This window comes from Martes martes (genome assembly GCF_963455335.1).
Source record: "Martes martes genome assembly, chromosome: 12".
Lineage (NCBI taxonomy): Eukaryota > Metazoa > Chordata > Mammalia > Carnivora > Mustelidae > Martes > Martes martes.
This window is the reverse complement of record NC_137900.1, coordinates 81,201,123-81,225,254: the sequence shown is the minus strand read 5'-3', so window position 1 is coordinate 81,225,254 and position 24,132 is coordinate 81,201,123. Positions and strand designations below refer to the sequence as shown.

General features: G+C 46.9%; 1 protein-coding gene across 1 annotated transcript in view; it reads left to right on the top strand.

Moving 5' to 3' along the window:
- BRINP1 (BMP/retinoic acid inducible neural specific 1) overlaps window positions 1–24,132 on the top strand; it is a gene marked incomplete at both ends in the record, with an annotated part of 123,696 nt that overhangs the window by 89,118 nt on the left and 10,446 nt on the right. The window contains 2 exons of the mRNA XM_080819376.1: window positions 5,033–5,269; window positions 9,794–10,016. Of these exons, the coding sequence (XP_080675502.1) occupies window positions 5,033–5,269; window positions 9,794–10,016 (460 nt within the window). The remainder of the gene's footprint in view (window positions 1–5,032; window positions 5,270–9,793; window positions 10,017–24,132) is intronic.

Genomic DNA, 24,132 nt, shown 5'->3' with positions numbered 1-24,132 from the left:
GCTTGGGCTGCTGTGGCAAAATACCACAGACTGCGTGATTTGAACGAGGGCCCTTCCTTTTCCAGTTTGGGGGGCTCTGAGATCATGATGCCAGCAAATTCCGGGTCTGGTGAAGGCACACTCCCGGCTGGCGGACAGCTGTGTTCTCATTGTGTGCACACATGGCCTCTCCTTCGTGTGTGTCCGTGGAGGGAGAGGGCGAGAGAGAGACTTCCCCGTCTCTTACTCTTCTTACGAGATCATTAATCCTGTCGCAGAGGGCCACCTTTGTGACCTGATGTAAACCTCCTCCCCTGCCGAGGCCCTGCCTCTTGACACCATCGCTCTGAGGGCTCGGGCTTCCGTTGACATAGGACACAAATGTTCAGTCCGTAGCAGCCAGCTTCTTGCTGAATGCTGTTATGCCTCTCCCCCTCGTCTGTGCCTCACAGCAGTGCCGGGGCTTGAACCTGACAGGCAGGGAGCCTGGACTTCCGAGAGGCTAAGACATCCGCCAAGGCCGCTCTGCGCCGGAGCCACCATGGGGACACTGAGGCAGGAGGTGTCTCCTGTCCTGCTCTTTCTTGCCCCTGAGCTGCAAGAGCCCTCACGTGTTCCGAAACCCAGTCACCATTCCTGGATGTGAGGCCTGAGTCTGTTACTTTGGTGGTGGGTCTTCTGGCCTGCTTTGGGCCAATTCCAACATCCTCCAAGTGCCTGGGGACCACTTTTTTTTTTTTCCCCTATTCTTTTCTTTTTTTTCCAGTCAGAGTGAGAAAGAGAATAGCTGTTGAGTGAAAATCCAACAAATGAGTGTCTGGAGCCTCTACTGGCTTGGCTTTAATTTATACTCTGAGGGAGAGTCTGAGGGGAACAGACAAGGCCCCTGTCCCCCTGAAGCCCACTCGCTAATGAGGGAGATGAAAAAAAAAATGAAAACAAATTAATAAGATCACTTCCACCAGTAACATCCTATGATGAAAATAAAAGAAGCATTTTAATTTGGGTGATCTGGGAAGGTCTGGATTGCAGGACAAGAGCCTCCCTTAGGGAGGGGAAGGAGAAGGAGATAGAGAGATCCTCCCGTGCGACAGGGAGGAGAAATCATTGTTCCGCACACAAAGACTGTATGTGAAATACAGGAAAGGATTGTGAGATGTCTGTGTTGAAGGTGAGGTGGGAGGAAGACTAAGGGAGACGGGGCAAAAAGCAGGAGAAGAGAACGAAGATGACGTGGTTGTTCCCACATCTACATTGCCCACTCACTTCGCAGAACAGTGAAACATTCCAATTTAAAGTATAACAAGATTTTTTTTTTTAAATATAATGAGATTAGGGGGAGATATCCCATATGTTCAGCACGAGTGACTTGGTGTTCAAGTGAAACTCTCAGCTATTGCCTTCCGGGTCTTTTGAGGCAAAATTTATATGCTCGGCAATAATGGTGGCCTCTCTCTCTCTCTGTCTCTCCCTTCCTCCTCCTCCCCCCACCCTCTGTGTGTCTTTGGGAACTGTGGGGCCAGAATATTCTACCCCAGCCGGCAGCTGTATATCTTTCAAACAGTGGCTCCACAGGCCAAGTCCCCCTCCAAGTTATTTATGACTCCCATTGAAGCCGGCAGGACTCGGGTGCCAATTTGGAGGTCAGCAATGGACCTCTTTGTTGGACACAGGTCATCAGGAGACCGCTCCGGCGGTGACTGCTCTGTGAACCTCCGCTGCCGTAGAAATGGTTATGTAACTTTAAACAGTAATGACATTTTGCAGAAAAGTGCTTTTTAATTGCTACGTCTTCATTATTCTCTTTCAAAATTGCCCAGGAGATTCTGCCTCAGAGACAGCTCGGCATGATCTGAGTTTCCATTTTTAAAGAGCAATCGGTTTTGTGTTTCAGCTGCTCCCAGAAACCCCCCAACCCCAAACTTCATCTGTGTTCAGTTGCATTAAATGGGGTAGGTAATACTGCCTTTTGTATCCTTGCCAAACGGAGAAATGATTTGACGCAATTTTCTAAAAATGCTCTCCCCAAATTCCTTTTGGGCTGGGACCAAGAATAGAATATTTTATCCCCTACAAAAGGGAGAAAGAAAATGATGAGCAAGCTAGAAAAATAGGACTGAGAGGAGAGTCTATAGAGTTCCAACAGAAACTTAACCCCAATCCATAGACTCAGATGCCTATAGGGGATTGGGATCAGCTAAAAATAAATTTTGCTTTGGAAGCAAAAACCGCGATACAGATAAAATGACTCAATAATGCATAGTCTGAAGGAACCGGAGACTTAGCCGAGAAGGGACTCTGCTGCTCTATGTGCTTGGCCCCGTCGTTTGGTGTCTGCATCACCCTCTTGCATGGTGAGCCCTCCCCAGCCGTCGCTCAACCTCACGCGGACCCCTTGCCCACCCGTGTGCAGCTCACCCCGGTCTTGCAGCCCGCAGCACCCAAGCCCTAGAGCTCCTTCTGCCCGTTAGAATACCTTCCATGTGGACCGATACGGATCCGCCTTCCTGAATAGCGTACCCCCACCACCATGCCTTCAACAGGACACAGAGTTCTAAACTCTGCATCTTGTGAAGTCCTGCAAACAGCTCGAGACGCCCTGCTGAGTATTTTCTTCTTCTGATTAAATACCCACAGCTGTTGTTCATCTAACCTGGGTTCTTTTGGCGCCTTAAAAAACGTCAGTCCCGGGAGGGATTTCATCATCACTGCCATCTTCATCACCATCATCATCATCATCACATATAGGAATGAATTCGGGGACCTGGGTGGCTCATACCGTTAAGCGTCTGACTCTTGATTTCGGCTCAGGTCATGATCTCAGGGTCGTGGGATCGAGCCCCGCGTCGGACTCCGCGTGGAGTGGACACTCCTCTTGAGGATTCTCTCTCTCCCTCCCCCTGCTCTCTCTTTCTCTCTCAAATATAAATAAATCCTTTTAAAAGGTAAGAATGGTAACATTTACTGTTTGCTTGCCATGTGCCAGGAGCTGTTCTGGACGGTCTTCAGGGATTCCTTCACTTAGCCCTCTCAACAACCTTCTGTTGTAGGTACTAAAAGCATCTCCATTTTACAAAAGAAAGAAGTAGAGCCTTAGACGGTTTGAGGGACTTGCCCGAGATGAGTGGGGAATACGTAGAGGGGCCTGCCTAGCAGTGCCCGGCTTTTAACTGCCTCCTGGGTCCCTGCCTTAAGGCTTGTGCTGGAGGTACCATCTTCTTTCCCACAGTGCTCTTCTGAACACAGTCTTTTTTAGCTGCCTGATGAAGACAGGTTGAAGGATGGCACTTCATTTTTTAAAAAAATGATTTGGGGGGTGTGTAGAAACACAACTGTGAAGCAGGAAGAGAGAAATGCCGAGCGTATTCCGCAACCCCCTGACGAGTAGGACGAGGGGGTGTTCCTGAAGCATCAATGAGAAGAACGTGCGATCCAGAGAACAGTCACTTTTCACACAGGGGGTCGTTAAAACGTTACCCGCATACGCATTCGTGGCTGAAACTGCTGGCAGCCCCAGATGAGGCAGTGAGAAATGTCTTGGGTGAAAGTGATTTCAGGAATTCATTCAGCCCAGAGTTGTCTTTCTAGCTCCGTGCCCTGGGCCATGGTCTGCTCTGCTCCCATCACAGGGGCACGGGAGTAGTGCGCGTGCCCAGAGAAACCCTTCTCCGTCCTCCGCTGTCAGGATTAAGACTTCGATTGGGCAAGTGTAGAGAAAAGAGTACGGGTGTGGTTCAGAGTGTTCGTCCTCTAGCCCTGGGCTTGTCACTTCCCCTCCAGGGGGCCTTGGCCTCTTTGAGTTTAGAACCAAGAAGAAAAAAAAAAATCCTCTCTGATGTCATCCTGCACTGATACTATTTTTATGATGCGCTGGTCTTACTAAATTATACCACTGTCCTTATGTTACTCTTATTCTTACTCTTATACTCTTATATTACTCCTTATATTACTCTCATGCTTGAAATTTACCAGTGTCTCCCCATTATCCACCGGATGAAGTCCAAATTCCTTAGCATACGCTCGCACTCTGCGCCCTTTGGCACCTGTTCCCCTACAGCACGGCACCCCTACCTGTCCACATTCATTCCATTCGCCAGCAACTCCCAGACATACACCTCGTCCTTTCCAGGAACAGCAAGAGTGTTCTTCTTTTTACATGAGGATCTCTTATTGACCTTTCAGGTAGACCCAGTGCCGTCTCCCCTATAAAGGCTTCCCTGCTATGCAAGCCGTGCTATTTGCAGCCTTCTGCTGTCCAGTCGCCTCCTACGGCCATCTCCACTGCAGGTCTATAAAGCGGTGTTAGGGTGATGTGTGTCCATGTCTATCCCTGCCGATTACACTGTAAATTCCCCAAGGGCAAGGATCATGTCTTTTTTATCTCTATAGACCTAGTGCCTAGCTCGGGACCTGTGCTTCATAAATAGAGTTCATAAATATTTGAAGAAAGGAACACAAAAGGAATGAAGGAAATAAGAAAAAAAAATAAAATAAACAATGATCGTGCGCTTTCACTAAGGGTTTTGTCCCCAAACGGAAAAGGTGTAGGCCACATCCAGCTCTGGCCTCAGTCCTAATGTAGCAGAATAAAGTATGCCTTTCAGGGGCGCCTGGGTGGCTTAGTGGGTTAAGCCTCTACCTTTGGCTCAGGTCATGATCTCAGGGTCCTGGAATCGAGGCCCACATTGGGCTCTCTGCTCAGCAGGGAGCCTGCTTCTCTCCCTCTCTCTCTCTCTTCCTGCCTCTCTGCCTGCTTGTGGTCTCTCTCTCTCTCTGTGTCAAATAAATAAATAAAATCTTAAAAAAAAAAAAAAAGTGTGCCTTTCAGGGGTGGCCAAGGTCAAGACTTGGAGAAGTCTAAGTAGGAGCATTGCAACTGGGGGCCTCGCCCGTGGGGCCCTGTCTGGATCCCGGCAGACCCAGAACTGTTTTGGTTACAGTACACAGGAGAAGGCTAGCAGCTTCGGATTCCTACGCATCACCTTTCAAAACTGTTAATGAAACACCTTCTTTAACCTTTCTTTTTTCCCCCTCTCTTACTATTCTCAAACAGGTCTTCAGATCATCTTCCCTCAGTATCTGCAAGAGAAGTTTGTCCAGTCGGCCTTGAGCTACATCATGTGCAATGGTGAGGGGGAGTACGTGTGTCAGAACAGCCAGTGTAGATGTCAGTGCGCGGAGGAGTTCCCACAATGCAACTGCCCCATCACCGACATCCAGATCATGGAGTACACATTGGCCAACATGGCCAAGTCTTGGGCCGAAGCTTATAAGGACCTGGAGAATTCAGGTAGAAAACCTAGTAGTACTATGTCAATGGTCCCGAGCCAAGACTAGGAAAGAAAACGGTCTAACTGGAATTAGGACCCACTGTGAGGGAATAGTCAGTGACCCCCCAACTCTTTCACTTGGGAGGGACTGGAGCCCCATATAGTAGCTGTCATGGAGGAGGTACTCAGTCAGTCCATCCAGTGGAGTCATGAATCATGTAATTGAGTTTGTGGTCCTAAGATGTATTTTCTCTACGGTACCCAGAAGATAGAGAGAATAATGCCCCATAACACAGAGAAGCCTCTGGAGAACGGAGAGTCAAAATATCTATATTGATTCCTGAGTATGTGTGTATGTGTGTGTGTGTCTAAATAAATAACACACGTGTGTGTAAATAGGTATATGTATGTAGATTTTCATACATGCACGTGTAGGTAGATAGCGATACAGATATGGATAACCAAAGAATCCACAGCTTGTCAAAGCTCAAGTGACTTTTCAGGTACTATTTCCTGCTTTTGGAGGTTAAGAAAATTTGTGGTCATGAATTTCAGGGGAGGAAAGTCAGTCTCCCGGGGCCATAAAGTGGGTGAAGGGCAAAGCTGGAGCTCTGCCTCCGTGGAGCTTCTAGTGAATGTGAAAGCCAGACATGAATCATATGACCATACAAATAGTTACAACATTTTAATCAGGTGTGTGAAGAAGGAGGGAGTCCTTGCAGGGGGAGACTGAAGTGGCCAAGCCGGTTGGGTGGAACAGGAGAGGGGAGTTGGGGGAGAGCATCTGAGATGCAGAAATCAGTGGGTGAGTGCAGGTCAGCCAGTGGGAGGCCATCCCAGGGTGCCTAGGAAGGAGAAGACAGTGCCATGGTTAGCACGATGGTATAGGTGGGGAAAATGGGGGACGTGCTGAGATGCTGAAATAGTTAGGGTTTGATGTTACATTGGTTCTGCGAGTTGAAGAGTTGGGTGTTGAGATTCAAGAACTTTTTTTAGGTATGTTAGTTAGACAATTTGATGGACGCTGGTACCATTCACTGAGCTAGAACACCTTGGGAAGTTTGGAAAAAAAGACTATGTGCTCAGTATTGGACATGAAAAGCTTGGGAAGCCTTGAGACTTCCACGGAGATGCCAAGTAAATACTTAGCATTTAACACCGGCTCAGATATCTTCTAGCTAAATAAATGGACATATGCATTATAGTTTTGTTTTGTTTTTTTGTTTTTTTTTAAAGATTTTATTTATTTATTTGACAGACAGAGATCACAAGCAGGCAGAGAGGCAGGCAGAGAGAGGAAGGGAAGCAGGCTCCCTGCCGAGCAGAGAGCCTGATGCGGGGCTCGATCCCAGGACCCTGAGATCATGACCTGAGCCGAAGGCAGAGGCTTTAACCCACTGAGCCATCCAGGCGCCCCTAGTTTTTTTTTTTTTTTAAATGTATTATTCCTTAAGTTTATCACAACAACTGCATTATAGCGAGTAGTAATGTTCCTGCATCCTAGAGGATGGAGGGTGCTAAGACCCAGTGTCTTATCCAAGGTCCCATCATTAGCAAATGACAGAGACGGTAATGGAATCCCTGATTCCAAATCCAGTGCCTGTAAGAGCTTCTGGAACTTTATTAATTCTTCTTTACCCCCGAGGCCTCAGTTCCCTCATCTGATAATTGAGAGGACATGTTTGTGGTTTTCATATGTGAATTCATTTAAATGTTTCACAGAGAAAGCCTTTGATCGGACAAAATCATACCTGGGAGCCGCTGTGCACCCCGGGTGAAAGCTGAGCCATACTGAGCTGTGTTGGAAAACCGCTGGTTTTCATGAACTCAGCCCCCAGCCAGCGTGTGGAGCCCACGATGCATGAGTGAGCCCACTTTCCTGCAGCTCACATGGAGCCCGGGCCACCCTAGGAACCTGCACCCATCAGTCCATTTAAAAAGTCCCAGGGATTCAGAGAAGAGAGGCTCATGATGGAAATGTTGATGACCATTACTTGGCCTCAAACGAAAGAAGCATTTGATAAAATGTTGTTGCAGAGATTCCGCCGATTGCTAAAAAGCAGAGGGGAACGTTGGCTGTGTGCAACGCAGAAAAGATCCTTAGTATCTAATCTTATTCCCAAGGAAGAGAAACCACTTTCAGTGGGTTGGCTGGGGAAGGTGGGTCAGGAGACACAGCTGAGAAGTCGCAGAGTAGTTGAATAGGCCACAGAAATGATTTCCGTGGCACACTTTCTCTCCACAAGAGCACACACTCGCTCCAGATATCCTGTACTTATCCATTTGGAATGGTTTTACGCATTAAGACAAGCCCAGCCATCTCCACATGTGTATGTGGCTTGTGCGTGTGGATTTTCCTCCTTTTCATTTCAGGAAATGGCCTTAATGCCCCAGCCAACTAGGCACTTTGGAGGGATTAATGACCAGCCAAAAGGGAAAAGCTAATGATTCCTTCATGGCCAGAGTGCTGGTGTTCAGATAGAACCAATCTAGTTTACACACCCCAAAGGGGGTCTGTCTACACCTCCTTTACTGGGAGGGAAGCGTTCTACTCTGAGTCAAGAAAATCAAATCATTTTAACTTTTAAGTTATATACCCCTATCTGACCCAGATTCGGGTTCGTTGCAATGACTGTTATGTCCTTCGAGGTCAACATAGCCTTCCACAGGAGGGCGGCATATCTTCCACAGGGGCAGCCAAAGAGCACTGAGTCCTTCGGGCCAGCCCCCTGCCTCCAGCCAGCTCCTGAATAAATCAGTCAGCCCAGCCGTCCGATATCCTTGCAGTCCTACACTGCCACACACCCCTGAACACTTTTCTGTACGTCGAGAACTGTGGAGACAGAGACAGTCTGATGTCACTCTCTCCAGATTTGCATGGGGTGCTGGGATACCTGTTTGACAGATGGGGAAACTGAGATATTGAAAGCATGATGGTCGTACAGCTGTAGAGGAGATGAGATGCGGTTTGGTCTCCGACATGTCCGACTGTCAAATGACATGTGGGAAGTTTGGTGGGAGTCCAAGATTCCTGTTCTGAGCACCTTTTATTTACCTGTTTTTCTCCCAATCCGCTAGTCCTCTTTACATGTTGAGAGTAAGTGAATAGTGCTGAGGAAGTGCATACAATTCAGATCCTGGCCAGAGTTCTAACTCTACCATTTACTGGCTGTGTGACCTTGGGAAGTTAACTGACTTCTCTGTGTCCTAGTTTCTGTAAAAGGAGGCACTAAAAGTACTTATATGGGTTAGGTGTAAAATAATTTATATGGGTTAGGTGTTTCAGACTGAGCATGGTGCTTATTGAAAGCTATGTAGGCATTTTTAAAAATAAAATGAATGTCTAATGGATCTGAAATTTCCTTGTAGGTTTTAAAACATGAAGTGAAAGTACTAAGCTGCAAAGATAGATAGATAGATGGATCAATTGATCGATTGATCCCTAAGCATTTAGCTTTTTTTCCCCTGTAATATGACCAACCTCTTAATTTTTTCCCCAGTAGTGGGGGGTAGGGATGGCAGGGGTGAATATCATATTAAAAAAACAACAGCTCAGATTTGAGTCCTGCTTCTTGTCACTCGCAGGCTGTTTTACCTTCAGAAAATCATTTCCCCACTCTGGGCCTCCGTTTCCCTCTGTGCGGAACCAGAAAGCTAGCCTAGGGAGTCTCTGAGGCCGTGTCAAGTTGTAGCAAACACTGAAACTCTGAAACACAGACCCCACACACCCTGAGGCAGAAAACTTACCCCGGAGACAAAAGATTTGTCCCCATCTCTTCAGCTGGGGTGTCCCCAAAATGGGACGTGACGTGAACGAGTACACAGGCAACCTCCAGCAGGACTGGATCACACAGTGGGGAGCTTGACCCATCTCCGTTCTCCCTCTGCCCTGCGGATGACACCGAAGAGAACTTTCGAGTTGGTGCTAACGTAGTTTAGCACCTGTCTACCACTCATGACCTTCCTGTGCGTCTCAGCGAGAGCAGGTGCAGGGGTTCAAGCATTTAGCCGGCAAGAGTTATCGGTCCAGGATCTGTTAAAACGGTTTTCGTCAAATTTGTGTTTCCTGCTTTATTCTTTTCAACTTTATTTTATTTTTTTATTATGTTCAATTAGTCCGGCTTTATCGCTCCCATTCTGTTGAAAGCATGTGATAGAGGTTTTCCAATGCAAAAAAAAAAAAAAAAAAGTGGTTTAATTGATTTGAAAAAAAAAATATTAAGTAACTAGAAGGACAAATGAGATGTGACTATCATTATCAAGCTGGCGTTCTGATGACCAAAGTTGGGGCAACCCTTTTTTCCATGGGGACCCACTCCCTTGTGAGCAAAGAGGAAAAGGACCTTCCTTGAAGGTGGAGAGGCCCTTGCATGGCGTGGTCAGAACAGAGAGGGCTGGAGCAGCAGCAGCATTCCTGGGCCCCAGAGGAGGGGGTTTTATTTGCAAGCCTGCTGTGTTCATAGGTGGGACTAAGCGTTGGAGGCAACCTTGGAGGGGGGCTGCCCGGCACTCAGCACTTCTTCTTGGCCTCTGTCTCTTGCTAGATGAGTTTAAATCCTTCATGAAGCGTCTCCCCAGCAACCACTTCCTGACCATTGGGAGCATCCATCAGCACTGGGGCAACGACTGGGACCTGCAGAACCGGTACAAGCTCCTGCAGAGCGCCACCGAGGCCCAGAGGCAGAAGATCCAGCGCACGGCCCGCAAGCTCTTCGGCCTCAGCGTCCGCTGCCGTCACAATCCCAACCACCAGCTGCCTCGGGAGAGGTAAGTGTGGCGTCCGCCTGCCCCATCTGCAGGCTCAGACCTGGGCTAGCTTTCTCCAGTTCCCCCATCCCCTGCCGGGAATGCCGAGCGGGAGATGCCCTTACAGGTGGCCGGCCAGGCATTGCGTGGCCCAGACCGGCTGTTTCCTGGATCCTCTCTGACTTCTCTGCTACTGTTCGGGCTCTCCTTGGATTTCTCACTGTTTCCCAAATGTGCCCCAAACTTCCAGCCTCTGCATCCGGTCTGATCCCTCGGACTGTGGAAGGGAACCGACAAGAGCCCTGACTGCTAGGTGACATTCTTCTGGGTGCTCACAGTGTATTATCTACTTAACTTTAAAATTACTTGACAAAGCAGATTTGAGCATCCCTGTCTTCCATGGTGAAGAAACTGGTTAACTAATGGGTCAGCTGCCTTTGGAGGGCCTTTGATGGGGGCCTGGAGTCAGTAGAGCAAACAAGGCCCAGCCCAGGAACCGTTTAAGGAGGCACTCCCTGGCTGGGTCATGGGAGTTCAAGGTTCTCACCTGAGAGTGAGAGCCTCCTTAAATGCCTGGAGGCCTCCCTTGCCTTCCTCTGGGCTGACAAGACCAAAGCTTCCTGGTCTTTCTTCCCAGATCTCGGGTTTATTTACTGTCTCTGGAACCCAGCAGGAAGGACCCTAGATTCAAATGCAGCAGGAAGGAGTCCAGATTCAAACCCAGGCCTTTCAGACTCCGTTTTCACATGGCTTGTATGAGCTGTCTCTGGGCCTTTCCTCTTGCAGCCCCACAAAGGGGTCACCAGCCTTCGGGAAGGCAGATGAGGGGGCCCCGCCCTCCGCCTCAGCCAGCACAGCTGTGCCTTTATTCATTCCACACGTGGGGGTTTGCATTCAACTTTATTCAGAGAGAAGAGGTCCGCTCCGTCAAAGTGTAAGGCTAAGGGGCTTCTGGGTGGCTCGGTCAGTTAAGCGGCTGACTACTGGTTTCAGCTCAGGTCCTGACTCCTGGCTCCTGAGATAAAGGCCTGGGTTGGGCTTTGCCCTCAACAGGAGTCTCTCCCTCTGCCCCTTCCCCTGCTCGCTCTCATTCTCTCAAATAAATGAACATTTAAAAAAAAAATAAACAAAAGAGTAAGGCTAAGTCACATTTCCTTAACGAGTTCACTGTCAGCCACATGTTTATACATACGGTTGTTAATGCCCCTTGTGCAGATTGAAGGACAAGCTCAGAGAGGTCAAGGGATGGGTCCAGAACTGCAGTGCACGTCAGCAGTCCCCAGCTGGAGACGACTCCGTCTCCACGGAACAGTTAGAAAGGTCCGAAGACGTTTTTGTCTTCAGGAATTTTGTGTTCAGGAATATAATGAATGTGGGCATGCTCCCGCACAAGGGCAATCCCTGCAACAAAGACTAACCTTCTCCAAGAAGTCGGGGTGCTGAGGTTTGGCAGCCCTGCCGTAAGAGGAAGAGACCAGATCCCCCGGTTCCCTGATTCTAGATACTGTGCTCTTCATCATCCTGCTCTACAGGCACTCAGAGGTTAAAGACCACTACACTCTCTTAAGCATCTCGCTCATCCCAGTCACCTCTGTGCACCTGCTTGTTTTCCTTATTTGTTCAGACCCAGATCAAATGCCACCTCCTGCATGGAGTCTTTCCTGATTGCACCAGCCAATACAGAAGGCTCCTTATTTTAAGTCCACGTTACTTTTTTTTTTTTTTTTTAAAGATTTATTTATTTATTTATTTGACAGACAGAGATCACAAGTAGGCAGAGAGGCAGGGGGGCCTGTGGGAAGCAGGCTCCCCGCTGAGCAGAGAGCCCTATGCGGGGCTCGATCCCAGGACCCTGAGATCATGACCTGAGCCAGAGGCAGAGGCTTTAACCCGCTGAGCCACCCAGGCGCCCCAAGTCCGCGTTACTTTAAAAACCTCTGCCCGTCTTCCCTATTTCCCCAGTATGAAATCTCCTTATACACTTGTCTGTGCTCATCTGTTTTTCCCGTTCCTTCCAACTCTGAACCCATCACTTAGCACTAGTTTGGGATCATTTACTTTATGAACCAAATAGAATTTGCTGTGCCCGTTGCTCACGTGTTGCAGTGCCTCAAGAGCGGAGACTAGGAAAGGGGTCCAGTCACAGAGTGGCTTCCTCGTCCCCTGCAGCCGGGGCCCAAATCGCCCTCATGAGCGAGGGCCTAAAGGAGATTTCATCTAGGCTTCTGTCACGTGACCTGCCTCAGGCACGGGGGCAGCGGGGTGGGGGGAGGGTCGGAGCCAAGCACAGTAAACCATGCTGTGAAGGATGTCGTTCAGAGGAAGGGTTCTGGTGTCAATCACGAAAAGCTCCATGTATACATAAAATTAGCTTGGCAGGGCTGTCGTAGAAAAGTGCCACAGACTGAGTGGCTTAGGCACCAGAAATTTATTTTCTCATAGTTCTGGAGGCTGGAAGTCTGAGACTGATGTGTCAGCAGAGCTGGTTTCTTCTCAGTCCTCTCTCTGTGGTTCTACGTGGCCACCCTCTCCCTGTGTCCTCACGTGGCATTCCCTCTGTTCATCTCTGTGTCCCAGTCTCTTCTTAGAAGGACACCAGTCCTACTGCATTGAGGCTCCCCTCAATGACCTAATTTTAACTTAGTTACATCTTCAAAGTCCTTTTCTCTCCGCCAAGAGTGAAGTGGAGGAGAGGGAGGAACACCCCACAGGATCAGGGGGCTGGATGGAGATCCTGCCTTCCCATCAGCGAGCTGTGGGACCTTCAGCCAATCACTTCCCCGTTCGGAGTGCAGATGTCCCCATCTCTTCCCGCGTGAGCTGTCACGCCAGAAATGTCCCTCCGCCACCGGCACCTTCAAACACAGCTCACAGTGTTGCCGTCTCTCCTCCCGAGATGAGAAAACTTGCCCTAATCACAGCATCCCTCCTCTACTCACCTGGAGAGGATGTCTAGAATTCCACCTGGGCAAGTCAGTCAATTATGTTCATTTAACAACTATTGAATGCCGGGTACTGGGGGGTGCCGGGCGCGGGAACTCGGCACCGCGTGGATTCCTCTGAAGCCTTCCCAGGAGAGCTGAACCTCCTTGCTGGCTGTGAGCGGCTTCCTGACATCCGAATCGGAGCCTTTAATGAGTGTTTCTCACACCAGCAGGCAGGGCACCTCCCCGCCACGGAGCGGTGTCAGACAAAGGTGCTAACACAGGGGACCTTGGGCCACCTGAGCTGAGCGAGCTGGAGTTTGCAAATGAGGCCACTGCTCTGCTGTAATTAGTCTGTGAGCCCAGCTCCAGGGGAAAGGAGTCCACCAGCAGATGCCATCGCTCCCATGTGTCCAGGATGTTTGCATGCATCGCGGGGTGGGTGGCGCTGTTGAGGCAGGGGTGGGAGAGGGACGGGGCACAGGGCTTTAACCCCACTGGACTAGGGTCCACATCATGGCTCCATCATTCACCATAAGGCTCTCTGGAAGTCCCTGCACCTCCCTGACAACAAGGGTTAATAACACTTGCCTTTGGGTTCAGTATGAGGATGAAGATCAAACAATTTTTAAAAACGTATAAAATACCTTGCTCCATTAAGAGAAGGGTCGGGGGTAGAGAAAGAGCGTGCTATCACTTTATATATGTTTTCTAAAGGCCAGGCACTGTTCAAAGCACCTTAGATGAATTAGCTCATTTCCTCCTCGATGCTACCTCAGGAAGTAGGTATTTTTGCTACCTTACTAGGTCTATTTTACAGGTAAAGGAATTGAGGCACAGAGAGTTTAATAATATACACAGGGTCAATAAATGTTAATTATTTTATTGTTACTTCAAAGAGGTGTTTACCTGTAAAATTAAGTGGTAGGTCAAGTCTAGGTAATTGGGGCTTAGTTTTAAGGCATCCTGGAACCTTCACACGGGGCTGGAGAGCAAAAGGGGCATTCTGGTGATCCATTACTGCCAACAGACTCACCCCAGGACTTAGTGGCTCAAAACAACACTTTGTTATCAACTCTCAGGATTCTGTAGGTTCACGGGGGCGCAGCTGGGGTTCTCTGAAGTCGGCCGGGACTGGGCTCCTCTGAGGGCTTGACTGGACTGGACATCCGAGATGACTCACGCCCACAGCTGGCCGACTGCTGGGAGTTCAGCTGAGGCTGCCGGGCAGACTGCCTACACGTGCCCTGTCCATGTGGCCCAGGCTTCTGGCAGCACGACAGCATCTTCAGACCAAAAGGAAGCTGTATGACTTCTTATGTCTTAGCTCTGGATGTCAGATGGAGTCCCTTTCGCCATATTCTATGGGCCAAAGTCCAGCCTGGATTCAAGGGAGTGAATATTGGAGGGTGTGGGTCTTTGGGGGCAGAGGGAGTCATTTTTGGAGATAAATTGAGTATAAATAGAGCTAGAGGTGACCATCTTATATGTAGGGCAAACAAGATTAATTATAAAACCATAACAGCCTCTTACTGAGCAGCTATTACAAGAAGCAGGAGAGCTGGCTAAGTATAACGATTCTAGAGTCAGACTGCCTGGGTTCAAAGCCCACGCTGGTCAGCTGCTTACCCTGTAACCCTGGGGAAGTTAACACCGGCTTTGAGCCTCAGTTTTCTCATGTGTAAAAGGGGGCTAGTAAGAGCACCAACCTCCTAAGGCTGTTTTGAAGATTAGATGCTTTAACCCACATAAAATTCTTAGAACACTGTCTGGCACGTGGAAAACATAGAATACGTGCCAGCTATTTTCTTAAAGTTTTTACCAGGCACTGATTATTTTGCATGTAAGTTACTTTCCCCGTGGTAATACTTAGTAAGTCTAAGTGTTGGTAATGATGACATATCATATATAAAATATGTCATCTAGTCCTCATACCGTCTCTACTAATTTGATGCCATTGGATTTGACTTATAGACGTGGAAACTGATGAGGCAGAGATATAATTAACTTGCACGAGGTCACAGGGCAGGTAAGTGGCAAGATCGGGATTGTCTTGCTGTCTCATTGGTTGTCTTGCTGGTCAAGGGCCATGTGCAGGTCCTGAGTGGTGTGCGGCGGCAAAGGGAGGCAGCTGTGTTTGGTTAGGGCACCGTGGTTTGGGTGTATGATGATGCCGAAGGCAGGGTTAGCTCGTTAAGGTCACGGGATGGTGATGGATTGAGATTAGAATTTCATAGCCTGGGACGTAGTGTGCTGAGATTTAGGAAATGGCCCCAGTTGTGGAACCCTGAATCATCAACTCCGGGGCCCAGGCAACTTTATCTGGCAACAGTAAATCATCCCTTTTTATCAGTAGGGAAGTTAAGGCACAGAGATGTTAACGGACTTGCTGAAAATCACACCGCCGGTAAGAGGCAGGATTCAAACCCTGGCAGTCCTTTCCCATAACCTCTAGGCTCTCCTACCTGTTGCCAAAGGTGATGATCCAGGACATTCAGATCCCCTGCCTACATACAAACTGCATGGTGTTGGAAATCACCCCACTGTCCTTGCAAAGGAGGGGAGGAGGACAGAGAGATGTCAAGAGAGAGGGAGAAAAGGGGGATGGGGAGAGGAAGGTAGGAAGGAAAGGAGGGAAGAAGGGAGAAGGGCAAGAATAAAGCAGCAGAAAATCAGCTTGGCCAGTGCTGAACTCAGCAGGCGTCTATGCAATTCCACAAATGTTGACTGACCACCTGGCCTCCCAGCCCAACACCAGACACTGGAAGGCAACTTAAAGAAACAAGCAACAGGGCATTTGTCCTCGAAACATTATTTAGCGGCAGGGGGTGCTTTTGAAAAGGACACAGCTTTGAACCACGGGACCTGAGTTCAGGTCACGGCTCTGCCCTTATGGGCCTGTATGGGCCATAGTGTGCCCTTATGGGCTTGTATGGGGCACATTAAATCCATAATGGGTCTATAGCAGGGGCTCCAGAAGACACCAGGTCTAAAACGGGCTGAGCAGTGAACGGTGACACCTCACCTTTCACTGGGGCTGTTCGTTACCCATGTTCTTTATGGGAAGTCTGAATTAGAGCTCACTTGGGAAAATAACGGCATCTTTTCTCCTTCAACAATTTGAAAACGACTGGACTCCCTTACCTTGAGGTCTTGCCCAAGTGGAGGAGAAATATCACTCAGAGAGACTGAGAGAACCACAGTTCAACTCCAAAATGTTGATTTAAATTCAGTAATTAAGTCCTAGTCAGTTTTAATGAGTAGCCTGTAGTTCAAACTAAGTTCTTTTGCCCCAAATTACAATGGCTTTTTTTTTTTTTTAAGATTTTACTTATTTATTTGACAGAACAAGAGAAAGCACAAACAGGGGGAGCAGGAGAAGGAGAGGGAAAAGCAGGCTCCCCACTGAGCAGGGAGTCCAATATGGGGCTCGGACCCAGGACGCTGAGGTCATGACCTGAGCCAAAGGCAGATGCTTAACCGACTGAGCTACCCAGGTGCCCCTCCAATGGCCTCTTAACTATGTCTCCCAGAACCTATTGTACCCACTTTCCAGTCTATGTTCCACGAGAATGATTGAATGTCATTGAACAATTGAATGTCAGAATGATTATGTAAGAAGCAAATTCCTTCTTGTGGCACCCTTGCTTAAAGCCTTTGGTAACTAATCTCTGCTCTTAGGAGGAAGAGCAAAATCTTAAGTTGACCTACAGGTCTGCCACGATCTGACCCTTGTCTACCTCCTGGCTCTCTGTTGTGTGCCTCTTCGTGGCTGACATGGCTGTAACCCCACTAATCTTTCATTTCCCTCAATTCATATGCTTCTCCCACTCTGTAGGGCTTCACAGAGGCTCTTCCCTCTATCTGAAATGTTCTCTCCTTTTCCTCCACTGCAGTAGCTGTGTTCCTTGCACTGTGAGGGTGTCAGGACCTGTTTGACATGCTTTCCTAACATCCTGACTTCCCAAATGAAGCCCCAAACCTCGGTTTACAATAATACCTTTGCTTATCTATTTATTAACACCTATCCGTCTTATGAGACTGTCAGCTCCGGACGAGTGTGTGAACCCATGTTCTTGACCACTTTAACACCCTCATTTCCTGGCATGGGAATCGGCGCACAGTAGCTATTCAAAAAACGTTGTTCGCTAAATGGACAAATAAATTATTTTCTACCTGGAATGGGGTCCCAAGGCATGGCGACATAGTATTTTACAATGGTGTCCCGTTTCCATATAAATAATTTAAGGATTTTTCCACATATACTGACTAGGGTTAGATTGTCTTCCTCATTCATAAGTGAGGAAACTGAGGCCAGAAGGGGTGACGTGACTTGTCTCAGGTTACCCAGGGGATGAACACGCCAGGATTAAAACTGAAGCTCTCAGGCTGTGACAGTCCCAGCACTATGGTCAGATGGAAACTGCAGATGGAGATTGTCTTCAGCTGACCTGGATCCAAATCCTGAAAGTATTTCTTGCTTCATATGAGACTCTGTGAAATGTACCCTATTGAAGAAAAAGAGAAAAAAGAAACAAAGAAACAAAAGGGGGACAAAAATAGGCACGTCCCAGAGTCTATGAAATTCACTGAGATGAAGAAAAATCCCTAACGCGGAGTAGGTAGTTAATGTCAGTGTGATTTGGTGTTTCTTTGCTGCGTGCTGTCACCTGATTTGTGCAGAGGTTAGAGTGTTGTAAGGCAAAGCAGATCCATGGCTTTAACTTGAGGGCGGGCGGTATAATTATTGGCATTTTCCGATGACTCTTGGTCTTTGGTTTATTTTTACTTCTCAGATTCACATGGCCTTGACCCAGCAGTCCGGGCCTTCGCCAAGCACAATGTAATTATACATTGTTGAGATGAAAATCTCTTGGGGGCGTCCACCTCGGGCTCCAATCCTGGGGCCATAGCTTCTGAACCCATGTCAGCTTTTAACATATTTCCTGCTCCATACGGTGTTTAATTGGTGTCTATGGAAAGATTCTGGGGACCAAGATAATCGTTAGCCTTATTATGATGACCCTCAGTCTCCACACTGGTTTTGATTCTTCTCTCTGAACCCTATAGTTACTTGCCTGGGGATTTAATCTCCATAGACTCCTACAGTGGGGCAGATGGATAGGACTTCTTATATTTTATTGAACTGAAGTCAGGTTTAGTTTATTAGACTGACAGTGTCTGCTCTGCTACTTATGACATGTGTGACCTCCACAAATCTCTAAACGTACCCGAGTCCTCTGTTTCCTCATCTGTACACTCAGGATAATAAGAATAGCTACCCCGTAGAGTTGACGTCCCAGTCAATTTATAGGATATATGTGAAAACCCTTGGTAACTTATAAAGAAATGTGCAGGTACAGTATTAATATAATCAGGAGCACTGGGGTAGTCAACCCTAGATATTTGATGAGGACACTATTTCCGCCTTCAAGAAATAGATGCTTCCCCTGGAGGAGACAAAGCATGAGCCCGACCACATGTGACAATACGGTAGAGAGGCAGTGGGATTTAAGATACCTAAGACTTCACACTCTGGAGTCTGATAGGCCAAGAAGAAGGTACATTTGCTAACAATGTAAACTTGGCACAGTATTAAAGTATCTGAGCTTCACTTTTCTAATTGGTATGGTAGAGATAAAAATAATACCTAATGTTGGAAAATCAGTAAAAGAACATGTATGCCACTTTTAGCAGATAGTAAGGTGTCAAAGCCCACGGCTCCTTATCAGACAAAATTAGAGACCAATAATTTGTCAGTTAATTGCAAAAGTTAAGTTAAAAATAGGGAATCCTAAAATGTATATACATGCCGCACATATCTAAACACATTTTATTTTAACTTAAAATATATACATGCATATTCCTTGGCCAGCCTTTTGAAGCAGGGCCAGAATCTTTTTTGAGGGTGCTGGTATATTCTGTTTGACATTTTACTGGCTTTCTTGCATAAACCACACCCGTCATTGTATATCATTTCCAACTTTTGTTTATTCAAAGTAGAGCAACAGTTCAAAGACTCTTAGGAAACAATCTAAACATTTGCAGATTTTCACATCCCCTCCTAATCATTTTCAGGTACTTCCCCTTTATTTCAATCAATGGCATTTTTTCCCCCCAGCAAATGTCTTTCTAGAATTTGTTCATGGAATTCAAATTAGTTTCCACAGAAAAGACAGCTCATATTTAATTGATTTATTTGACTTTGACTTCCATGGTATAATCATGGCAAATACAACTGGCATAAGCACATGTGGGAACAAGCGTGCTTGTTACTTGGAGGGAACAGAGGCATGCGGGCTTTGTCGGCTCATAACCAACCAGTAGTGAGTATTCCGAGAGCATCACGCAATTATCTGATGGAAAGGAGAGTGTCAGCTGTGTGACAAGTCACTCGCATAAAGGTCAATTACACGAGTTTGTCCTGAGACAGAAGCTCTTCCTCCTACTAACTTGCCACTGTTAGTGAAACAACTTGCTCAAGGTCATACAGTAAGAGAAAAAAATAATGATAATAATAGTTCACATATATATCAGGCACATTTTTAAATTTTATTCAAGATTTTTATTTATTTATTTGACAGAGAGAGAGAGATCACAAGTAGGCAGAGAGGCAGGCAGAGAGAGAGGGAGAAGCAGGCTCCCTGCTAAGCAGAGAGCCCGATGCAGGACTTGATCCGAGGACCCTGAGATCATGACCTGAGCTGAAGGTGGAGGCTTAACCCACTGAGCCATTCAGGCGCCCCACAGGCACGTTTTTAAGTGCCTTATGTATATTTACTCATTGCATCCTTACAACAAGCCTATAAAAGAGATTCCATTATGGTTCCTATCATAAACATAGGTTGAAGGCCAGTAGAGGGAAGAAGGGAGAGAAATACATTCCTACTGGGGGAGACTGGAGAATCCCCTCGCCTCTTTGCCTGGATTAATCTATTCATCCTCTAACTTTCAGATCAAACCCCCATTTCTCAGGGATGATTGCCCAGACACATGGGACCAGTTTGCAAAGTCCTACGGGATGTCTTTACTACATCCCGCATGGCAGTTTTTTCCAACACTTGGCACATTTGCAGTTGTGTTTCATCCCAGACTCCCCCGTCTTGACCACAGATTCCATGATGGCAGCAGCCGGCGTATTCCCCCAGCTCACAGTGACAGATCACGTTGCCCCCCCCCCCCACAGTGGTACAGTGTTTGCTGAGGGAGTTTTTGAGATGGAAGTTGAGGGATGATGATGCTTTGCACTCGGAATGGAGAGAATGGTTTTCTATTCCAGAAAACGACATATCAAGAATTGACTGGAAAATTAATTCTATCCAGAGTGGGAAATCACAAAACAGGGGAAAAAAAAAAAAAAAAGAACATGAGTGCATGGACTTAGAACCCGACAGTCTGGCATTAAATCCTGGGGTGAGCTGTGTGCTCAGTGTTTTCTGGTCCTAAGTGCCATCATCTGTAAAATGAGGATAATAACAGGACATTCCCCATCAAGTTATTGTGAAGATTACCTAAGATATATAGGCAGTGTTCTTAGCATATAGTAGGTGGTCAATAAACATTAACTCTTTATGTGTTTTTCTTCATTGTTATTAAGATTAGACACATATGTTGAGATGAAACTATGGAGGAATTGAATACCTAACTATGGAGTTTGTATATTATCATTTAGCTGATGAGTAGCTATTGGAAGAAAAAAAAATTAGAAGGAATGTTCTGGTTTAGTAAAAGTTTTCTGCTAGTCATTTGAAATATGAGCTAGAGAATCAATGGACTTTCTCTCTCAGGTATAAAAGGATTCATTGTTTCTTCCCTGTGTTGACCTGAGCGTTACCACTGAACTGTGGATCACAGCAGTGGCTCTCAAACAGGAGTGGGTATCCTGATCACCTAGAGGGTTTTTTGAAAAATAGATTGCTGGGCCCCACACCCAGAGTTTCTGATTCAGCAGGGGTGGGCTGGTTCCTAGGTCCTAGATGATACTAAGGTTGCTGGTCTGGGGGCTACACTAACCTTGGATTAGAATATTCTCCTCACTGCTATAAATACAGTGTCCCCTCACTCAGTAGAAACTAAGCAAAAATGAATTCCCCTAAGTGAATCCTATAGGATATTGTGATGGGGCAGGGGGAGATGAAGTGATGTCTTTGATTGAAAAAGTTTAGGAAACGTTGACTTAAAAAAGAAAAAACCCTCAATAAAGATGGGGTCGTATGAATATAGTTTCTCAAACTTATTTGGCCATAGAACCCTTTCTTGAAGTTTCTCAAGAGATTGGGTTCCTCAGTACCTAGCCTTAGAAAAGAGTACTTTACACCAGACGAAGAGGCAGTGACCCAGATTATTTGGTGTGATACCGCAAGTATCCCTCCCGTCAACAGATTCCTATCCTTTAGCTTGTCTTCTTTGACTTGAGTTTCTAACACCTGCTGAAGCAGATGCTAATGGCTTCGCATCCCAGCAGGTGCCGCTCCTGCCGGGAGGTGGCGCAACTGCAAGCCAGCAGCAGCCAACGTAACAGCAGGAAGGTACTCGGTTTCTGGTGTAATTAGAGAATAAATCTACCCCATTAGGCCTGGGGACATTCCTAACCTTTCAAAGTAAACTAAGACAAATACTTTATGTACAGGTTATTTTACTTTGCAGAGGGCTTTCCCATCAATGATTTGATCCTTCCATACACATAATAACCTGTCGGGGAGCTACAGCAAGGATTAGTCTCCCCATTTACAGGTAAGAAAACTAAGGCTCCCAGAAAGTCATGCCTGGCCCAGCGTCTTGCGATACTACTACTTCTGTTGCCATCTTTGGCATAGTTCTTGGTTCTTGTCGAAGAATATTGACGTTAATTTTTGTGCTGAATCTTCATTTATTCATCCATTCCTTCATTCAACGAATACGTAGTGAGTGCTGACTAGGGGCTGGGAACTACGTGAAGGGTAATGGTGGAGGGTAGACAAGACCAGGGGTGCTTTACCTCAGGAGTCTGAGGCTCGGGAAGGTAGATGACCTAAAATTATTCCATCATAAAATGTCGTCATCAGCAGGGAATCTACATGATCAGCCAATGTCTTCCTGCCATTTTATTAAAGAGTAAAACAAAAACAAGTGGAGAAGTGTGTTGGCCAGAGAAGCTTGTATTCGTTGAGTATTGCTGTGTAACAAAGAACCACAGATTTGGAGGCTTAAAACGAAGATATTTATTACGTCACAGTGTCCACAGGTCAGGAGTTTGGGTATGGTACAGCTGGATCTCTGGCTCGTACCTCACAGGCAGCCATAAAGATGGGGAGGGTCTGGGCCAGAACCCACGTCCCAGCTCAACGCAGGTTGTGGGCAGAATTCGCTTCATTGTGGTTGGAGGACTGAGGTCACCATTTCCTTGCTGGCTGTTAGTCAGGGTTTGCTCTTACCTCCCCGCATGTGGACTCCCCCAGTCTTCAAAGGAACGAAGGTGCAATGGACCCTTCCTGTGCTTCAGATCTCAGAGCTCTCGTTCTGCTGACAGTGAGAGAAAGCTTTCTGCCTGATTAGATTAGGCACACTTAGATCATTGATATTTTTTAGGTCAGCTGTGCCCAATAACAGACCACCATCACGGGAGAGATATCTTATTATTTTCACAGGTCCTGAAGATTAGTGCCTGGAATCTTGGGGAACGAGGGGACATATTTAGAATGCTGCCTAGTACAGTAGCATAGGTTGGTAGTAATGGAATGGGGAAGAGATATTCTCCGTTCTCTTTGGGGCTGATGTCATGCAGTGGTTTGCATATCTATTTGCCTATATAATAAATTGACCCAAACTTAGAGGCTTAAAGCACCAACCATCATATTATGTTCATGATCTACGGGTCAGCAATTCATGCCCGAACTGACTGAGCAATTCTGTTCCACACGGAGTTGACTTGAAGTCACTCGTTGGTATTCATTCGGCAGCTGGGTTGGGCTGGAGTTTCCAAGAAAGCTTCACTCCCGTGTCTGGTGCCTTGGAAGAGGTAGCCAGAGGCTGGACTCGGCTGTGCACCTCTCCCTACGCAGGGTTTCTTCATGGGATCGTGGCCGTGGGGTAGTCAGATGGCTTGTAAGTGGTCTCAGCTCCAAGAGGGAGTTTTTCAAGAACAGGATGTAGAAGCTGCAAGTCCCTTGAGATCGGAGTCTGTAAACAGGGTAAATCGCTTCTGCCTTCTTGGATTGGTCAAAAAAGTGGTCGGATCTGCCGAGATTTCAAGGGAAGGAAATATAGATCTATCTCTGAGAGGATCTGTGAGCCACCCATCCTACATAGTGACTTTTGTTTATTTATTTTTTTTGCAGTGTAATAATTTTAGTAGAAAGGAGAGGTGCACCCTTCAGAGACCTTGTGAAGAAACATTTTGTAATACTCAATTGCCCTTTGGAACTTTTGTCAATCATGATTGTTGTTTAGTGTATTTATCTTAAGGTTCTGACCCCTTGCTACATGTTTCAACCAAGGTGCATGTTTTGTTACTGATGTTTTGTTTTCTTGGAAGCTGGTTAAAGGGAGAGAATGTTCCATAATATGATTTCATTATTTGGGCAATGTGCTGTATGGGTAGTGGAAGTGGGGAGGAAGAGGATTCTGCCAGCTGCTGCGAGTTTCAGTTATGGAACAATTCCAGGTATTTGTTCTAGAATCAGGGAAATACAGGAAATAACCCCTGGCCCTACTGTGACCCAGACCGAGCTCAATCTCCAGTGATTACCTGACCTCCATAAACACTTATTCAGACTTGTGGACCACGCTGACCTTTCTGTCTCCTGGAATTAGTAACCGTTCAGATCCAGTGTTTAGTAATCCTTGAGGAGTGTGAATATTTCCTTTTCCCCCGTGCATATTCACCCCAGGTATGATGGTCCCTTTCTGCACTTCATGAGGCTCTTCCGGGATGATTCTGGCTCTGAGCGTCCAGGTACTGCTTGTGTGACTTCAAGCAAGGCACATGACCTGCCTGGGCTCTGTTTCCCACGCACCCCGTCTGGTCTAAGCATCATTCAGCTCTGGGATTCTGAAAATCTGTCAGTCTAAACCCACAGACAGTTCTCCCTGGAGTAAATTGCTACTTTGATAGTCCCTGACCTACTCATTTCTGTGTGTGTGTGTGTGTGTGTGTGTGTGTGTGTTTGTGGGGGGAGGGTGGCAATTTGGTGACAAAGACCTATTGTGAGTGTGTATTAAACTGTCCTATTACA